Consider the following 21,451-nt stretch of genomic DNA (forward strand, 5'->3'; position numbering starts at 1 on the left):
AACAACGGGATGACTTTGGCGATTTCATGAGTAGAATACATTTAAGAATTAAAATTTATCAAAAAGTTAATTGTGAAAACTAAGTGGTGGGCATCCGTTAGTGAGTCGCCGGAGCGCGTCGGTACTTTCTTCTCACAGCCGTCGATAATGAGCACAGCACGTTCGAGAAAGACGTAGAGTAATATTAGGCATGGAAAATGGCACTAATGTGTTTACATTTAATGAGAATCCTGTTTACTACACTGAATCCAGTTGTATCTTCGGCTCCTTTGGTCTGTTTTTCATTTTCATAATCATGAAAACACAGCTTCTGCAATTTTAGAAACTGTTTCTGAATCCGGGGGCAAAATTTCTTCGCAACGATTTCATAGGCTCATAATCTGAAATATTTTCGAACCATTTTGTCTCCTCCCAGTTAGAATGATAGATATCGAAATTTTCACCCCAAACTGGCGCTAATTTAAGCTTTGAGAAATGTCGCTAATGTTGCTAAACGGTTCCATTCTTTTACTCCTCTCCCATTCAACTCCATCTTGCGGTCTATAACACGTACAAATCTCATTCAGTGTTGCACACCACCCTCCCTCGTTCCACATCTTCGCCCCTCACGTTCACCGCTCTCCTCTCCTTCGCCTCACAATCTCCACCACTTCAACCCAACACTTCATAACCGTTGGCCCACCAACTTGTCTCCCCACCTACCTCTTATGCTTCTAAAAACTTCAAACTAAATTCTAATTTTTGCCGAGGAATTCTGAAACCTCGATTTTTATTGTTTTTAATCAATCCGCGGGCGGATGATGACCAAGATTTTTCCTATTCGATAGAAACTCGTTCGTCCGATCTGATTCGTTCCAGGTTTTATTTACATATACCATCCATATTATTCATTCACGTCGGAACGGGAGCAGGATCGCCTTATCGCTGAAACCCTGGTGCGTATTTTCAAACACCTCGCAGACGCCCAACCTCTTTGCCATGAATGGGACATCGCCGTGATCGGTGTTCACGATCGACGGTCGGGAGGGCGAAACTTCGTCCGCTCTCGGCCTTCTTTTCACTCCCCTTCTCCTCCGCCATAGAAGCCCCTCTCTCACTTTCACTTCCCTTCCTCCGATTTCTTCGGAACGTGGAGCAGACTCGGAGAACTTAGAGCGCCGCTTTCGAAGGGAGCGATGGGTGATAGAGTCGCGCATTCTGCGGCGTTACTTATTGCCTCACCTCCGAAAGGGAACGACCTCTTTCCCTCCCCTGCAGCGGAAACTCGGGGCTCGTAACTCTCCGCTTAAGAAAAGGGCGCGCGTTCTTTTTATACTTCAGGTTTTTTTATATTTACATTTACAAGGTGCTTTGGAAAATGCATTGGAGAAATAAAAATCACGTTTTTGTGCCGATCTCTCGTTCAGATTCGAGTCCACGTGGTTCATTCGGTGCACGGCGTGAAGACTTGGAGCGCTGAGAGTTTTATCCACTCGCATAGGGTTGTGGTTTCTTTCCATTTCAGCATCCACTCCCACTTCCACTCATTCTCCTTCTCCCCCGCGCTCTCCTCGTGCGCCATCCCCCGCCCCTATTCAGCCAACCAAACCTCCCCCACAACCCCCTTTCGGCTCGCTTTTAGGAAATCCATTCTTACTGCTTGGGGCGCGCCGTGCGTTTCGCAAGGAGGCCGGCGTGCTCGGGGAGGAGGAGGGGGGCGGGGCGAGGGCCGCATTTCTTAAAAACCTCGTGCTCAAGTTCCCCAGAATCCTGGAAGAATCGTGAGGGCGAGGCCTCATGTCAAGTTTGAGGAAGGAGTTGAGGACACGTGTTGATGATGAAGACTGGTTACATTTGCGAGTGAAGGCGAGTGAAGGGTTGAAGGGCTCGCGTGAACAGCATGACATTTTCTCTCAATCCATTCCATTACCTTTCATCTTCATTTCTTCATATTTAGTCGATTATTTCGGGGAATAATGTGATTTGTCCGACTTTAGATTTGTACAAAGGCTATTCCACATGCAGAATAATGGCGTGAAATTTCGACAGCCATTGAGCAACTATGGAAAAAATCTTTAATCCGGTTCGACTAAATGAGACACTCGCTTTCAGCGTAGGATACATTAAACGTTATAACGGTGTTGGTTAAAACGACTTGTTGATAAAAAAATATGTGATTGGTTTCAATATGGAATCCGTATGTAAGGACTGAAGATCCGTCTGCGGTGTGCGGGGGTCACTTGGCCTGCTGTTGGCTTGAACGTGGGCATTGTTGATGAGGCTTTTAAACAAATGATTCAGATGTTTGAGGCGGTTGGCATAAGAAAGGACCGTGCCAGTAGCCACGACGTGGCCTTTTGCCCGAAGGAAAAGTTCGCCATCGGAGACGAAGGACTTTTCCGTCGATGCCAATCGCTCGGGATGGTTGGAATGTCGGTTGAGGGCGTGAGGGGCGTGGGGTGTTGGGGGAGGAGGATTTAGCGAAGGGATTCTAGGCCTTTGGGGGGACGTGGGGGTGCAGAGGGGAGTGACATCTATGGTGGCCATAGGTGCGCTCGAGTTTTCAGGGATTGGCTGCAGTGTGCAGGCCTGAGGACGTGGTAAGCACCTACAACGAAGATGTTGAGGGGCTTGACGATGGGTCGCAGGCGATGGTCAATTGGTGGTCAAGTTTGACCTCATCCTACGGTATTCGCGTGGTCGATTCTGGGTGTAGTCGCAGAGTCCATCATTTGAAAATTCTGCTTTTTCTCGTCGAGAGGGACAGTGGTTCGATCACCGCGTAGACCTCTTGGTGCTATGGGTCGACGCTTGGGGAAAGCCGTGGTGTCACGTGCGGATGTGGGAGGCTGTCTAGGGCTCGGGTGTCGGGTTTTGTTGGAATAGGACTAAGGGCTGGGGGATTCGGACGTGCATCTACCCACTTAACAGCCAGCAAGCCGCCACAAAAAACTTAAGGCATTAGGGCGCCAGCGATTCATTACAGAAGTAATAGTTCTTGCATTCATTATGATATAAAATATCTAATATGCAAATTTCTCTCGTCCATACCTACATAAATGCATCATTCAAATTGTGTGTGTCGCTATATCATTAAATTTTAGTTTTTGAGTTAATGCCTTTGGATGCTTGGGCTCGATTATGTTTTGCTGGCGCACGCGTAGGGTCAGATGCTCGGTCGTCCCTCGACGGGGTCGACTGTCGGGCATCTGACTCTCACCGGTGCCCATCGATCTTATTTCATTCCAGGAATTTAATCCATAGATATAATGTGGTGCCCAATAATTACCCTGGTGTCGCAAATAAACTCAGAGGTGTCCGGCTGCGCCTTGAAACTGCTCTCTCTGAGGGCCACGAGGCTCCAACGCACCTCCTGGTGGGGAGGGCCCGTGACGGAATGGAGATGCAAAGAGGGGGCGGGTTTTTCAAATGACGCCAGCGGCATAGGGTAAGGATACATCTTTACTCTATGAAAGCGTATTTAAATTAGATTTCAAAGCGCAGAGGAACTGGGGTGATTAATTTCATGAATTGATTCGGGAATCGAAAGAGAAATGATATGGTGTTTATCTGGGAGAGAAAGGTAATGAGATAGGAAACCGTTGTGGTATCGCCAAACTATCACGTGGGCTGTGGCTGTTATTTCATGGTGGGCGATGCGGGGGATAGGAGAGATTTTACGACATCTGACATAAAACAGCCCTCTACATGGCTACCGTAACAACTATCAAGTTTGTAAGGGGACAGGAAGGGGACCGTGTTACTAGAGCCTGCCGTCTTATGCTAGTTTTGGAGAATCTGTGACTTCGAAATTTTAGACAATGCCTAGAACTACCATCTTTCGAAATCTGTGCAAACTTTCGGATCTTTGATTTCTTGTTCGATGACCTTCGTGGTTCAACATTTTTGGGCGCTCGACATTACCGCCAATTTGAAAATGGCATTAGAGTATCAGAAAATGTTGAGAAACGCTATTCTAAAGGAAATAATTAAATATGGTTGAAGTCTAGCATATTTGATTCCTCCGATAATTTAAGAAGATATATTTATTAAATGGAACCATGTTTTCCCTGTCGTTGATAATCAGAAGTCTCGTTTTAATGCCGGTCTTATAATTACATCTGATATACCTTTCAATATTTCCCAGACTAACTAATGTGTGAGAGGACCCAGCAAGCCGGACGTTTACACGACGCGTAGCTGCGTGCCTAGTGCAATTATAAATACTTTAATTTCATGCCCGCGGATATGTCTACACGGTAAAACACGACGGGACGCAATGATTTGTTAAAGGACGGGAGGATAAACGTCTTCACTATTTAAAATGAAAAACTTTGCTTCGCGTTATTTTCCCCGACTGTTATTACTTAACTCCCACTGACGTAACTGAATGCCCTATGTACGTACACCGTACTCAAGTTGTGTTGACATGAAGGTCAATTCTGGATTCCAGAAATGTTTTCCCCTGATTCCATCATAATTACGAGGCCTCCTAGAGAATTTTGGTCAGACTAACCTAAACCAATACGATTTATATACCTGTGCAGTTGAAATCAGTGGTGTGCAAAATTTGTCACACGGATGCATGCATTACTTGAATTTAAAATATATCGTGAATTTTGCAAGTGCATAACCACGTGATTCAGGAGAAATGTTCACCGGTTATTTCTTCCGAGGAGACTATTAGCTGCTCTGCCATCATTTCAAATAAAAACCACAACCAAACTACTTTCCATAGATCAACCATCACGAACGGGATTGGTCAATGCGCGACTCCTTTCGTACGCAGCATGGCGGCGAATGAATTCGCGCATCAACGGCTTAGCGATGACGGGAACCCTTCACGACCCTGTACCACCTGCGATGGTCAACAAGGTTCTTGTTACCAAACAAACGCTGGTGGTTAATTGGAAGTCCACGGGAGCAACATTGAGATGTCCGCGACTTCATGTTTAGGCTCTTAAAATCAAATGCATAGGCACTCTACCGTGCTCTATTGCTGATCCGTCGGCAGGGGTTGAAACTCGCATCGCGCGGGTTGTTATGCAGCATTTCTTTTAACTGCTGGCTGTTCATCATCCCGTCATGACCTGCTCACCGTTGATCATTTCATTTCTGAAATACGGCTCTTCGAATGAACACCCTTTGAGCTGCATTGCGTTGTGTTTGCTTAGCCTGACTCCGAGTGTGGTTGACAACTCTTTCGGTTACTTCAATTATGACCTTCAGCTTGCGTGAGTAACGCAGCAAAACGCGCCCCATGCGGCCCCAACCGCGACCGCCGGTGAAGTGGTTTGTAGCAATTAAGGTCACTTAATTAATGGACTTCGGCCAGAGGTGAAGTTGTTTCAATTAAGATAACGAATATACGACACGAGTGAATTTTAATTCTTCTTCTTCGGTCGTATTCACGTAAAATGTTAAATCTTTTCGTAAATACTGTTGGCATTGACAAATTATATATTTCAGATGGCTCTTTTATGCTGAAACAGTTTATGCTTTAAGTATGCTTCAGGGTGTTCAACGAAAGGCCATACCCCCGCAATAGAATGATGATGGTGTGCTTAACCAGTTGTAAATATTACGAGTAATTAATGCTTATTTATTTCTGATCAGAGCAAGATAAGTAAATACTTATTAGGTCCTTATCATCACGTCACACACAGGCCGCTTGCCCCCTCTCTCAAAAGGTGGTCACTGGAGGGGGGGGGGGGCAGTTTAGAGGGATTATTTTGGAAATACATTTTGTTTCGGAAAAAGGTGTCCTCTTTACGGATGCAAATCCTGAGTGGCCGTGGAGGCATGCATCACCGTCTCCTAAATTTCCCCCCCTGTCATTTTAAGCAACGGTTAGGAGAAAGCATTTTTAGTTTTCATTCTTTTCAAAGGGGACATCCTAATTTTCAGGTCCATAGTTATCCAAATTTTGTGAGCTATTTTGGTCTGAGTAGTTTCTTTTCCTTGCTAACATTAACATGCGGCAGTGAAGTAAGTACTATTTGTGGCAAGTCAGGAAAAGGTATCGACGGAAACCATTTTGTAAAACTAAAATTTGCAGGATTTTGACCGTGGTTCGAAAATACATCTAAATAGATGGCAACAGGTGTATGTATGAAGCGCGAAACAGCTATGGATGCCCGAGCAGGCAATGTTTATATGAAAATGCAAAACTTTAGAACAACCAAGTATTTGTTAGGATTTTTTCAGATATTTTTTCATAAAGGTTAATCTAAATTCATTATTTATTCCAGACATGGAGTTTTAGGAAATGCTCGGAAGACTGGCTCAATATGCTAAAAAAAAAGAATTGTGTGTCATTGTCCGTGCCGGGAGCCTGGAAATCAAAATCTTTCACTTTTGGATCGACGCCGCCGTAAGCACTCGGGATAGTTACGGGGGGGGGGGGGGGTCGAAACACGGCAAGTGAGCGTGATTTGTGGGCATGCGTGTACATATATGCTGACTGAGGGTCAGCGGATTCAGCCGAATGAAATTGAGAGAAATTAGTATATTGCTTTCGGGAACCAATCACAGCTGCGCACACCTCGGCAATCCTCCGCCAATCCCCCAGTCTCGATTGGGAGCAATAAATTTCTTATGGAGACGGCACGTGTCAGTAAAGCTTTGATTGAGCGACCAGACGTCGCAAACATCCAAGCGCCCAACTCGATACCCCTTTTTGATTGGGCCGTTCTGGTGCAAGGAAAAAGTTTATGCTTTGGCGCGGCAACCATTTGTTTCTCTGTTAACTGGTCGATCGTGATGCCCGTTGAAGGGCAGATACAAATAAATGCGGAGAATAAAATCTCTCCGCCAAGAAAGAAATTGCCCGTGCCTTACCAAAGTATTCGCTTTTACCGCTTTATTTCATTCCGTCCGTGTTAGCGTCAGATGTCACCGCAGATGGCTTTAACATTTTTCATTTTGCGAGCGTAAAATTCTAGCGACTTCTCCCTCGAAATAATCTCGATATCTTCTCGCAGTTCGTTGTTCTTACTTCCACGGTTCATGTTTTATATTGACGGAACTGATTTTATTTCCCTGGTGAATTGCATTTTATTGTTCAAAAGAATTTGATTTTTTCGTTAGGTATTTGTATGAAGGTAATAAAAATCCTTTGCATTGCTAAAGAGCATTAAATAACTGTGTTCCGTAAAGGGATGCAGGATTGACTTCAGCTCATATTATTGAGGGTTAACATTATAAATAGATTAAATGTTACTAGTTTGGATGAAGAATTGAGCTCTTAATATTTCCAGCTGTTTATCATGCGTATGTATTTTGACGTCTCATAATTACTATTTTTTTGGGTTAAAAGTTTTTTAACCTAAAACCCTCTTTGTGGGTGTGCCGTCTAATACAACTTTGGGCGGCCCTTATCGGCGACACTATCTTGTTTTTCCTAAATACAAAAGTCCACTGCATTCAAATTATCATTTTATATGGCAGAAATTTCAGAACAAACTGTATACTCTCATTATGTTTGAGAAATAGGCTTTGACTAGAAAGTTCCGAGGAAAAAATAGCTCAGAATTACCTTAACTATAGGTATTTACGGCGCAATGCAGGTCATTTTAAGTTTGGAATGCTATTTATCTTTTATTAAGAAATAGCAATCTATTTATATGAAAAAATATTACTGAATGATTTCTTACAAACTAGGTCTAATACTTTATACTGGCAGAGAGGTACAGCACAAAAAATGCTGCTGAATTAGATTCTCGCGGGTTCTAGACGTAGAGAGCCGTAGAGACGTAGAGACCTTGTTGTAATTACCTCTTAAAGACTTAAGACAAGTGAGATTTCAATGAAATTTAGTGAATATTTTATTTTATTTATTTTACTTATTTTATTTTAAAACATTGTTCACATACAGCAGTGGCGCCATTTTACAGTGAAAAATATAACAAACATAAAAGAGGACAAAAGACAATAACAGCATAACAATAACAACGAGAACCAAGATGGACCGGAGAAAATTTTAATTTACTGAAAGGTGGGATAAGGCTTGGGTGGTGAAGTTGTTGCATGATAAGTTAAAGGGGTCGACAGTGTGAGGGAGTGAATTTAGAAGGGAGGAGAGGCGAAATAACAGTGAGCGCTTGGTGAGAGATATATAGATTCGCAAACAAGGAATGATTTAAGAGGCCGATGCCGACAAGGTTGGAGACTATCGGGTTTCTCCTCCAGTTAATGGAGCCAGGATCTTTTCTCCGGGCGTTAGGCACGATTACCACATTTCATGGACTAAATTTCCAGGCTAATTATAAAATGAAATTTCACTCATTAAATTTGTAAATCACTGAATAATACTCGTTTACTAGTTTGGAGGGCTAAATATATTTATTGTGGAATTAATCCTCATTTTTCGAATTATTCAAATTACCTTAACTTTCAGTACTGTACGTACTACACTTCACCAAATGTCAACTGTAGCATCTCTTAATCAATGGCTTAAAAAAATATTAGCCACAATACTGTACGCTACCGATAAATTGTGAGAAGGGCATTAAAAGCTGGAATTTATCTAGAAAGAGCCAAAATTAACATTATTTCCTCATTTGATACACCCCGTTCATTGATGATGATTTACAAAATATTTACTTGCTTCCCTTTGCAGGGAATATGACAAGGATGTACGATGGTGCATTTTCTTAATTATTTTTCTCTAATCACACATGTGCCCACTGCAGAAAAATATACACAAAATGCTGTTTCCTTAGGCATCCATGACGAAAGTTCACTCAAAAAGAATGGATGCCACGCAATTATCAATGCTTGATCTGCCACCCGCATAGTAAAAATAGTTTCTTTTTATGTCGAGTAGTAGTCTAACGTAAAGGGCAATTTTGAGTTTTTGCTAAGGATTCTACAAAAAGACAAAACCGGTGCGCGACTAGGATCATGCATTTTAATCAAGGGCTTTAGCTTGTGAAGCTTGATATAAACAGCGTTAAATCAACAATGAATGTCTGAAAAAATTAAATTAACAATAGAAATACCCACAAATAAATGTTTCTTATTCTTTAGAACAACAACTTTGTGGGAATATGTTTAGCCGGACGACGCACGACATAATCTTTCCTCCCTCCTCGTCGGGCGCAGAGGTGGTTGCTATAGGGGCGCATGCTTTGATGGACTCAAAACGTGCCGAGCGCCCGTAATTCGCAAACACACACTGGACAAAATGAAGGGGAGGCAAATGTTCGAAGAATCTGAGGTTGCAAACAAGGTAGCAGTTCGTCAAATCATTGGAATGGATCAGTGCGCTTTGCGAATCAGAGAGATGGAATATTGGACCAACAAAAAATAGAAGCCTTTGAAACATGGTCCTCGAGGCGAATGGTAAAGATTAAATGGTCCGAAAGATTGAGGAACGAGGAAGTGTATGGAGTAGTGGAAGAGGAAGGGACCATATGGAGAACTCCACGACAGATAAGAACTGGATGGCTTGGAAAAACCTTGAGGTGTAATGGATTATTTATGAGCATATTAGAAGGGAAGATCATGGAAGGAAGACCAAGGGACAAATGCGTAGGACTAATTAAGAAGAAGTTAAAACATAAAAACTATCAGCAGGTGCTGGAATTATCTCCGAGTAGAGAAGAATGGAGGGCTGCAACAAAACACTCATAGAATTGAAATACGACTCGTACTCATGATAATGACGGAAATAATTTACATTATCGACATGTTTGAAAACATTATAATGAATGGAGTTAAGAAAGCGTGGCCAAAGCCGTGGCGATGCAGATAGAAAGCGATTCGAAGGAAGAGATGGAGGAATCGTCGTAAGACTCAATTGGACGTAGCATGACAGTTTTTATTATCAGTTTTAGACACTATGGTTTGAAAAAATGACCTATTGGCAGGAATATAGTTTCACCTGTGCAGTGCACGTATAAAAAAATAAGTTCTCCCGCCCTTACTTATTGAAAAAGATTTTGTTATTTCATTTAGTTTTGTTTTCATTATATACAGAATACGCGCATGGCATTGGGATATGTTGGCTAACTTTCATGAGATTCTATATTCTTTCATCAAGTAAATCTCGTTTTCACCTCTGACAATGACTGTTATCATCCAAATCTCTGATTAATTGTCATTCTTTCGCCGTATTTTAGGTTCGAATGCCTCCATTGCCTCCCGTCAAAATCCTCGAGGTGATTTACTTGCTTCCGCTCTCTCCCCGGAGTGCAGCAGCGACATGTCGAGGGGGGCTGGCAGGGGGGGAACTGCCACTTAGCCAGTCGCCTCGCTCGTGCCGGGCGGAGCGGGGGGGAGGGCCGGGGGACGCCCTCCCTCCTCCCGCTCTTGCCCCCCGCGTCGGTAGAAATGGCGTTTTGGAAGTTTTCGCCACATAAAATTGGATCAACAATTATTTTACTCAAAATCTCCTCCAATTCGCTCGCCTAACTTTGGGGCTCCTTTCGGAGGGGTCTCTTCTAGTCGCGTTGCCCGCGGCGGGCGAGGTGAGGGGTGGTGCACGGGGAATAGGTGCGCTGGGCAGAAACGAAGGGGAGCCCACGGGAAGCCTTTTGGTGTTCGAAGTCACGAGTTAGACTTTGGTGCGCTAACGGCAGATTTGGGTAAGAGTTTCATCCGGATTCAAAGACTGTGTTTTTCTTCGATCTTCAATGTTCAGAGATTCCATTATTGCTCAGCCCGAGGAAACGGAGGTTTGGAGGGACGGAAACGGAGGGCACACTTCCCGTGTTTCACTTCTTTCCCAGTGAGGGCGTTTGTTTCAGAGACCTATTTTGAGGTCCTCCCTCCGCTGACTTTTGTTACGTGTTACCTCTTCGGATTATGAGCTCTCCCGTTCTCTTATCGACTCCCCTTCGGTCCCTCTCGGTCGGATTCAATCTTGAACAATTTTAATCTGAATCATAATGTTAATTATCGCGTCCCATTCAAAGAGCAGCATTATGAAGGTTGTACAATCTGTGTTATTATCCGTATACTTTTAGATATCAATGTGCATCACGCTTGTTTTTCACTTGTGCTGACTACTGTTAAATATTATTTATCACAAATGTTCTATTAGTTTTAAATTAAAGTTAGGAATCCCAATTTGAGCTTATGAATTAATAAATATTTCAAGGCCCTATAGTCGTCAATGAAGTTATGAAGTACTTGATTTATCATCCAGTTGAATGTTAATGGCTTGAAATATGCCGAAGCATGGCTATCATTGCCATTGCTAATGACATTGGTATCAGTGTGATGCACTATTTATTCATCAACGTGGTCATTGTCACGAGGCTTGCAAGAATTGACGTCATAGCATAGCATAGCATGGCATAGCATGCCTAGAAAAATGTTTAACTGCGATTTCTGCATATTCGTTTACGTTCAACTTCACGCGGAGGGAGTGATTTACTCTTATCGTTGGAATGAATTGGTGCAATTGAAAGAACTGGGTGAAATACGTATACGCAAGTACCTCTAAATATTAGTGAATGAGGCATGAGATTAAAACATGCCGCTGCTTTAACAGTATGACATGTGTCTTGCCTTGGGCTAGCATTAGATACAAGCTAATGCGGATTGCAATGAAAATTATTAGGTGTTCGGATTTCAGTGGAGAACCTAAGTTTGTCCCTTTGTCGTAGAAAAATGACGGCGCAAACCCCTATGATGCATGGGTTTGGCCTCACGTAGCTTTCGAATAGATAGGGGTAGATGGAGGAGTCCCGAGAGAGGGGGGAGGAGGGTGATGAGACCGAGAAGAGATAACAGAATAACAAATGGGGAACAGATATCATTGACGGAAGGAAAGAAAATTTGTTTAAATTGCACGGCATATTGCAATGTTTTCCTCGGCCTCTACGGTGTTAATAACGTGTACCACCAAATATTGAGTCGCTATTATTCATTTATAGTTCGGGTATCGTGATGGTGTGGTGGCTAGCAGCCTGGCTTCCCACCAAAGGGTTCGGGTTCGAATCCTGGAGATTGCAGATACTTTTCAGTGGTATCCCAATCTCTACTTGAAGGTTCTTTGTGGAGAGCACTTTGAGTGAGTACGCCGTCTGTTGGATGGGACGTTAAACTGCGGACACCTTGGCGCCTTTCGTTAAGAGTAGACTAATATCGACGCCAGGTTTCCCTCCACTCTTCCTCCTTTTCTGTCAATCCATAATGGCGCATATGACCTCAGCTCTTGGTCATCTCCACTAAAACCTACGAATACTAATTATTTGTTGTTCTTCGAAAGTTTGACGAATCCCGATACTGAGATGGCATCACCTGGCGAAGGAGAGGGTAGGCACCAAGTGGTGAGGCGAAATGCTTGGCATTATATATATACCTACCGACAAAAGGTTCTGGGAACATGGGAAAATCTTATTGGACCCTTCCGCTGAATTAGGCTGTAAATATATGTTAGCAGTACTCTTATTTATTCATTTGTACTCTGCCGCGTTTCTTTCTTTCTTTCGTCTTTCTAAAGCAAACACATTCCACAAGCATAGAGTAAGTTTTTCAAGTCAGGAACTTACTCTTGTATTATTCATCTTTTTACATATATTTTATGTAAAAACAAGAGAACTTTTGGAACAGATCTTTTTGAAATTTAAGGAGTGTTTTTGTTTCGCCTCCAGAAAGCCCTCCATTGTTTTACTGCATGCCACCCCATTATTGAGTGGATGAAATTCGGCCTTTTCATGAGAAAGAAAAAAATGTATTGCTTAAAATGTTTACCATGGACGCAAAAGTATTTATTTTTGAAATTAAAAATCCAAAGCGTTGAATTAATTACTGTATGTCCCCTAATTCCGTATTCGCAATAATTTCGTTCAACTTGAAGTGTGGGAAAACTTTCCGTTTTTGAATCGCATAAATGTAGGTGTCAAAATCTTTCTCCAGTGTTTCATCTCGGCAAATTAATTCACGGACGACCCGTGACTCTCTGACGTGCTCCACCTCAAGCTGGAGTGAATCAGAAGTGGCGCATTGCAGCGTCATCATGTTGGTATTTTAAGTACTGAACATGATGAAAATATTTTTCCTGTCTTTGATGAAAAGTATTTTTTCATAAATGTTAATTGCTAATTTAATATAAATTGGGCATCCACATATTCCAAATTGAGGTTATTGAGGAAGAGTCTCGGATACCTGTATTATTTCATTGAAAAGATCTTTGGCGTACTGTTATTTTGATTCCTCCTTAAGACTAATTGAATTACCTTCTTGCATTATTTTCTCCAGATGACACTGAAGTGTTCATAGTAAAAGTTGATATATTAGGTAAAGTTGACCCAGCGTATGTCTGAAAGGTAGCCGTCATTCACACCTTAAGACTCCTCAAAGAGAGGGGCAGGCTCCTATCGAGACTACTTAAAGAGACGGACAGGCTCCTATCGAGATCATGCTGGTGGATTTCCAGAGAGGTGTATCGCGGATCTTTTTTTATCTCGCGATCGATACCGTGATTTAAAACTCAAAATGCACCTCGTAGCAACTCAACTACCTGACTGCTGACGCTTGCAACTATTTTTATGAATTTTATTGCACTACTAGAGGTAGGGGGAACTCTTGTGGAATTGCAGACGCCGTTGGTATTAGGCGAGTCCTAACCTCACCTTTCAAAATAGATTTATGACTTATTATTTGGGGTAGTTTTTTGCGGTCTTTTTGCCATAATTTATGTTTGAGCGTTAAAGCGAGTTAATGGATGTACTTAAAAATTGGTTAATGCATTTAAGAGCATTAATATGTCAGGACGAGGGAAGCACGGGAAATCTAGAGGGTATATTATTGTATGTCCTTGCTGTTCCCCCTAATTGTATTAGTTACAACATTCAATTTCCATTCAAATTAATTGTAAATGATTGTCATTTAAATTGTATTACGAAAATTTTGTCAAGGAATTCCGAAAAGATTAATGGTGCTGTACTCGGACGTCTCGAATTCTCGTGTGATGGATTATTTCTCAACCAAATCGGCGTGTAGCGACTTGAACTTCCGTCAGCTGTATATGTGAAATGGCAACAGTTTGCATGACATGTCTTTCGGGTGAGAACAGATGACGAACTTCCTTGAAGTCAAGTTCTTCAGTTTTCGAGTTTGAAGCAGAATAATACTCTCTCACAAAGCAAAGTATTAGTTTCCATCTGTGCGAGAATTCAGAGGGTGCTTCCGACATCGTCCGAGTTGCTAACCCAACGGAAAGGACCGTTGGAGAATTATAATGTTGTTCAACCCCTGCTATTTTTTGAGCGAAAAAATCCCACACAAGATTCCGTAATGTGAAAGAGAGAAATTGCGTTGTTAATATGCACCGAATTGGTGAAATATTTGCATATAAATTTAATCAAATGTTATTTTAATGTATACGTGTCAATTTTTGTAGCCAATGGGTAACAAATATTATGAAGTGAAATTGGTTGGTTGTAGAAAGTATGTGAAACATAAATGCATATTAACCCAAAGGTGTAATTCCTCTTACTGGGGGTTGTGAATTCTTTTTCTTCACGAAACATTCAATAATAACTCCATAAATCTGCACGCGGAAACTATCGTCCTACTAAACCAGAAATTCGTCCTCGTCAATTCCACTGATACAATGAATATGCAAAATAGTCCGGTGAGAAGTGGCTGAAATATCTTGTCTCAAGGCATTGTGTTAATCGTTTATTGCTCCGGAGATTTTTATAATCTCCGGATTTCAAAGGGTTCCAGCCTGCCTGATTACCTTATAATGGTGTTAGTTTGTCAATTCATGTATTAAAAATCAGGAAATTTAAAATAAGAGATTGACTTAATTTATGAGGACTTTGAAAAGGAAGAATTATTTATTCTTCCTTGACAGTTTACTCTAGGATCACAGAGTATCAGGGTAAAAATACCGTCTCATTTCAAACCCTTAAATGAAGAATAAACTTGAAAAGAAAAAAAATTTCACTGGAGGGAAACGCTGCCTCCTGCTAACGTATTACCCTTGAATATTTAATGTGCACTGACTTCCTTCTCTTATGGGGCATAGAATTTCCTCGAAAGTTTTATTTGAAAAGGCGGGCTCGTTCTCGGCTGTTATTATTTTTCGTTCCTTCTTCGAGGTATTATTCGTATTATCAACTCCCCCCGCTCGACATTTTCTCGAGAGTTTCAGTGAGTGTCGCTCGTTCCTCCCTTCCCAGAAACACCCCCCTCTAGTCTCCGCGCCCTCGTCAAAGTTTCGCCGACTTCCCGCTCGCTCTTCAGCAGTTCCTTTTCCCACCGCACACCTGCTCCTCCCTCCCACGCCTTCTCGGGGGAGGGGGTGGAACGCCCCCCCCCCCCCCGCAACCATCCCAAGTGTCGTGATTGCCGCGTTTTTCTTCGAGCAATTACTCAGCCATTACCCCGCCCGCCCGGATATGCAACGCAGTCCCCAACACCCTCCTTCTCATCTCTTCTCTCTCCTAAGTGACGCTAGGTTGCCTGCCTTCAGCAGCAATACGTATTTCCTAAAGTAGAAGAAGAGAACTTTTAATTGCGGCACGCGTTATCGCGGAATTTTTCCGGTTGATGCTAAGGTGTGCTCATCGCATGACGGGGCGGATATAAAATACGCGAATCTTCTTCTTCGAGAGTGCTCCGCAGCCACTTTAGTCCTTTTCTTATTTTTTCGTCGCCTCGGAGAGAGCGAAATGCTAATTAAAGCGTGGCTCCTTCCACGAGGAATTACGGATTCCGTTGTTTGCTTGGTGAGTTTTAGGGCTGTTTTTTTCGATCCTCAATTAAGGAGGCCCTTATATACAGTCTCAATCAGGAAATGGAAGACCGCTGGCTTGAAGGGAGGCGGTGGGACACGGAGCGAGGGAGAGTCGAGGGGATATTTTAGATGCTTGGAGAAAAGAATGCTTGCTGATGATTTCGTCTTCGATCCAATGTGAGGGGAATGGAGATCTGGCGAAAATGAAGTCAAAACATTGCTATTATTTAACAGCATTGTGGGCATGTGACAATGACTCTTTCTATGAACCGACAGCAGCTTAAAAGTAGACAGAACTATCAGCTAGAAGGATAAGGCGACTTATCAAGTATGGCTTCGGTATTTAATGGAAAGAGAGGAAAATTGGAATCATATTTAAGTAAAATTGAGTCATTTGAAATCGAGGCAGCATAAGTGAATGCTTTTAACTCTGCACGATTAAAAAAAGGGGATCGAAATGGTGAAGGGGCAAACGTATTGGCTTCCCACCCTGAGGGCGCGGGTTCAAATCCCGGCGGTGTTGAATATTTTTCAGAGGTATCTCGATCCCTACTTGAGGTGCTTTGTGGAGGGCACTTTGAGTGAGTACGCCGTCCGTCGGATGGGACGTTAAACTGCGGACCCCTTGGCGCCTTTCGTAAAGAGTAGGCTAATGCCGACGCCGGGTTTCTCTCCACCCTTCAACCTTTCCTGTCCATCCCTTATGGCGCAAATGACCTCAGCTGTCGGTCGCCTCCCCTCAAAACTACTACTACTACGAATAAAAAGTATAAATATATTATACACTTTCGCAAAAAAATTCCAAAAAGTAAGTCTTCTCACAGCCTGGTACTGATCCACTTCTTTCTTCGCCTGAGAATTCTTCAGATTTATCCAATGACATAAGTGCTGTTCGGAAAGTAAGCTCTCTGTAAACATTTTGGCATCTTCCTGAGTGATGCGACGACATCAGTGGGGATTGGAAATTCCGCAACATCTCTCTCTTGATTTGCCCTGCCTCGGCGTGCTCCTGCTTATGGAGGGGCGACTTCTGTTTACGGAACGTCCGCAATAGGATACCAAATGCATCGCCACCTGAGTGCTACGAGTGGCTCCGCTGATTCCAAATATTTTGGGGGAAGGCGTGCGAAATGCGAGTGAGGGACTTCCTTCCTCTCATTATGCACGCCCGCCTCATCTTTTCCACCGGCATAAACTTTTCTTGGCGTCAGAAGTAAAAGCAACCGAGCCAAGTGTTTCAAGTAAGCCTCATGATTTTCGTCTTTTGAGTTTTCAAAAAAATTCGGACAAACCGAAAAGTTTACAACACAGAAATATCTGTTAGCTTGTAAATGTTTTTGAGTGGGAGAATCAATGATCAACAAAACAAGTTGTTAAGCCTACATCAAACATTTCATTAAGTGTTCAGAAAAAAATCCCTAATACCCCCCGCCACCCGCCCTTTTGCTGTAATTAGCGGTACTGGTAGATGCAGTACTCTAAAAATCCCTGGATATGTTGTTCAGGAACTCAAGAATGCCCAAACTATTTAAAAAGAGTTAATCATACATATATCCGTCATATGATCGGTGAAATGCTTTCAGCGGCGGTTGTTTGTGTGAACGGACGATGGGAATTGACTCATCTTCACAATTATTTCATAAAATAACGGTTTGTCCGCTTTTAAATCTATTATCCTTCTAGCAATTATCATTCTGACTCTGGGCAAAATTTTATGATGCCACATTTAGTGCATTTTTGCCCAGGCGGTTCTCTTTCAAGGCTGCGCCCGAAATCGCTTTTGGAATTGAAAACACTTTGAGAGCCAAGGGTCCGTACTAAGTCTTTTCTTTCCGGAATAAATAGATGCGCAGTTAACAAAACATTCTTGCGAAATATCGGATTTAAACCTCCTTAAATGGAAATGCAATCGCGGCACTCTAGCGAAATTCTCGTGTCTATTTTTTTGGCACCTCTTTCGCCTAGTTCTTTTTTTCTCTCTTCATCCTCCACAATGTAGATGTTGTAATGTAGAAACGTGTAATGGTGGTATTCCATCAAACTTCAAATGTAAGCGACATTTATACTTTAATTTCCGTCTACTATTGAATGCAAGTCTATCCCTTGAGTCAACTGTTAAAATGCAAAAAGGGGATCTCCCTGAAGCTTTTCCTTCCTGCATACGTGGGGCCTCAGGGAGAAACCCTCTTTAAGTATTTTGCTTTACCGGCCGTTTTCCTTCGATTTGGTTTTCCAGCTGCTGAATTGTACACTAAGTTCACGAAATGTCTTCTCCATGCTGTCACCTTCAGTAAAGTGGTACCATTGCGTTCATCCATAATTTCGACGGAGCTCATTTCGTCTGCATTGTCGCAGGGAGGGTCAGGGTGGACCAATGGCTTGGGCGTTCAGCCACCCGCTCGATAGTGTCGGTATAACATTTGGGAAATGCACACCTTTTATCAAATCTAACATTGAAACCTGCACGAGAACGTGCCAAATCGCAGATGGTAGAGAGCTCGGAACACTTCCGAAAAGACAAAACTGAAATATGATTCCCACAGGTTAATCTGGTACATTTTAATAAACGTTTTCCTGAATCTGTGTGTGTCGACTGCGAACCCACAATCCAAATCGGACCCTCCAGCCTAACGCTCTAGTCTCGCAGCCCACAATGCCCCTGCACGTGTTGCTCTAATTACTCCGTTGGTGTGTGCATTTGCAGACTCACCGGTTCAGCACTGTCTACTCCCTCCCTCAGTCTTCTGCACCTAACTGATGGCGTGGTCAGTGTTTGACGGGGAGCCGCTAACAGAATTCCTTTCTTCCCGCAGGCCTACGAGATGTTCGTGGCCGGCTACCAGTTCCAAGTACTCTCACCGATCTTCACTTGCCACTGGGGCCTGCAGAACAAGAGGGGTCGCCCCCCCTGGCGGGAGAGACAGAACAGCCAGAACCGGAAGCACTTTGAGACCTTCAAGCGGGAAGTGAGCGCTCGGTACAACAGGGACCCCCTTCATATGCTGGGGCCCGCGAAGAAGCAGTGACACCCGTTTCTCCATTTGAGATGAGGGGGGAGGACGGATGTCGCCGCCGCGTCTTTCAGTACGGTCCCTCGAAGGACAGAGGTTGTCTGGGTGAAGGGGTGTTGGCGCCGAGGTGCGGATGATGCTGAGGGGTTTTCGCGGTGCAGGGTGGGATATGCCGGGCCGGAGGAGATCTCCCAGATAGGGATCCGATGGAGCACAACCTCAGGATTGTTTCAATGCATATCAGGACCAAAGGTTGAAAATCTTAAGATTTACCAATGGGGTGTCAGAGTTCCGCTGGTTCATCCACCCATCTTCTCTGCGCATTGAAACCCGATTAAGTCTTGGTTACCTAATATTTTATGAATTTTCGTACTTAGACAATGTCGTTATTATACTTAATTTTCTTGCTAATAATTATTTTTTCGTTCCCTCATTTTTATCTTGGTTCCTTTTAGAATTATTTCCATCTGGTCCTATTTCGGCTGATCCCTTCCACAAGTCCACGTTCTCCTACACCGCAGCACTAAGGATATCACTAGTGACACGGTGCACTGCTCAGTTGGATGCATTGGGGTCGTAAACTGCGCGGTAGTTTCGTCATTTCCAATCAGCTACTTTGACATTAAAGTGATCTTGCTGTGATGTTACTGCTATTGTGTTGATGATAAAAGCTCCCTCTGAAGTCGCGCTTTTGACCTGGGGTTCGTGGTGCTGCACTGAAGGACACGCAAATATGACACATTAATCCGAGTAACGGAGAATAAATTTTGGGTTTCTATCAATCATTTATATTAATGCGTAAGTAATCACGACACTTAAAATCCGATGAATTACTAAGGGGAGAAGTGTGTCTTAACTCAGTGAAAATGTGACATATTAATAAAAGTCTTTTGTTCAAAATTTCTCAGGAGGTATCTCTTCTTCGGACGGCGGTGCCAGTCCTTACAGATCATTATTACTTCACCAACTCAGGTCAATTGGGTCAAGTTGAGTTCAAGTGATGATTTCTTACAATTCTGTAGTCTATCCAAAGTTTCTACATTTCGTGGTGAGTCATAACCGTATGGAGACGAATAAATTCATAAAGTGGATAAGTTCGATGGAAACGTGTTTTGTGGTCCAACTGCTTTCCCTCCATGTTTATCATGAGGCCATTGGGCTGAACATGATCACCAGAAGGGTTTATGGTGTTGATCAGTGCCTGCGTATTTACAGCTATCATTTAATGCCTACGCAAAGAAGGCTTCGATTTGCTTAGAATAACATACCGGAAGTCGTAAGTTGAGTGATAAGTGGTGGGCAGTGGAACTAACTACTAACGGGAAAAAACCAAAGAATAAGACAATATTCAATACATTTCCTAATTTAATTTTGAAAATTAAACGAGTTAATAGCAATGATGCTCTATGAACGAGTAACTGAAAATGATTGCTTCCCTACTAAAAACTTTCAACGTGGATTGCTCAGAAAAATACGTCACACGGAAGATAGAAGCATTAACCAAATAATTGATTTTCACTGGCTGATGCTTAGTTATGAGCATGAGAGCTTCGTGCCGTACCTTGTTAAAAGGAGATCGGGGATTGGGAGAAGTAGGGGTTTGCCTGCATGCAAATATGTGTGTATGTAAACGTACATATGTATACATACAAACATGTATATATGTATACATACAAACATGCATATATATGTATATATATGGAAGTGGTATTTCAGTGGGTGTAGCGTTGGACAACTGACCGGAGACCTGATTTCGATTATCGGGGATGCCTTTGGTTACCCTCAGCTATGTGATTTGCTGGGTACCATATCTTCCTGGGTTTATCTCCCTGGCCAGGTGGCACAGGGAGAGGAACTGAACCCCCTGCCCTAAAATGTGAATTTGGCTCACCGTTGGGCGTAGTACTGGGTAAGCTCTACCCTCGCCCATCAAACCTCGTTGGTTACTGTGGCCATATTCTTTAAAGCGTTCCATTCATTTGTGTGAACATTTGAGGCAATGGAATGAGGCAGGGGAGAGTTTTCAGCGGTGGGAAGATTGTTATCAAACTTCATGAAGTATTTAGTCTGTGGAACAGCCCTCTCCAGAAGCCGAGAGGATGCCAGGGAACCTCGGAACTTTTCCAAGGTATCATCTGCGTTACTTTCACTTCCCAAAGGGAAATGGTGTTGTGTTGGCCTCTTAACTGGTTTGATATTGCATAAGATATCGTTTATCTTCATTTGAGAATATAATTTACACTCCAAAAGTAGTCTAAATCTAATTTATCCATTTGATTATCTATTCGGAGACATAGATTGAATTATAGATTCCCCAGTGTTCGAACTTATACTAGGAACGACCCAAAAATTACGAATTAGGAAAAGTGATTGTATTGATCTGTAAATACTAAAATTTTCCAACAATAATGAATGGGAACATGCAATTCTAATTGGAAATTACACCTACATTGTCATACAGAATTTTCCCAATGCTACTACCATCCATTGAACTATTCAACCGTTCAATTCCCTGTCAGACCATTGCATTTCTCTGCTCTTAACCTGCTTAATTAAGGTAGTCGGCTCCTTGCTTGCCCTGCCAAGGGTGCACGTGGGAAGAAGCTTCAATCGCTTCCCAGATGGAGATCGTCTTTCGTTGCCGTGATTTGAATATCTGATTATTTATAATTATGTTTATGAAATGTTTAAGAATGCTCTTCAAGTACCTGTAGGTTAAGGAGACTTTTTATCGGATGTAGCGATGATAACCTAGACCCAG

At 42.7% G+C, this 21,451-nt stretch overlaps 1 protein-coding gene across 1 annotated transcript in view; it reads left to right on the top strand.

The window, feature by feature from the left end:
- The window catches only part of LOC139688564 (beta-1,4-glucuronyltransferase 1), a 242,876-nt gene extending 222,589 nt beyond the window's left edge, over positions 1 to 20,287 (top strand). Inside the window, exon 4 of the mRNA XM_071586116.1 lies at positions 18,493 to 20,287. Coding sequence (XP_071442217.1) covers positions 18,493 to 18,705 — 213 coding nt within the window. The 3' untranslated portion in view covers positions 18,706 to 20,287. The remainder of the gene's footprint in view (positions 1 to 18,492) is intronic.
- The last annotated feature ends 1,164 nt before the right edge of the window (positions 20,288 to 21,451 follow it).

This window comes from Hetaerina americana, unplaced genomic scaffold (assembly GCF_022747635.1).
Source record: "Hetaerina americana unplaced genomic scaffold, ioHetAmer1.1.p SCAF_20, whole genome shotgun sequence".
Taxonomy (NCBI): domain Eukaryota; kingdom Metazoa; phylum Arthropoda; class Insecta; order Odonata; family Calopterygidae; genus Hetaerina; species Hetaerina americana.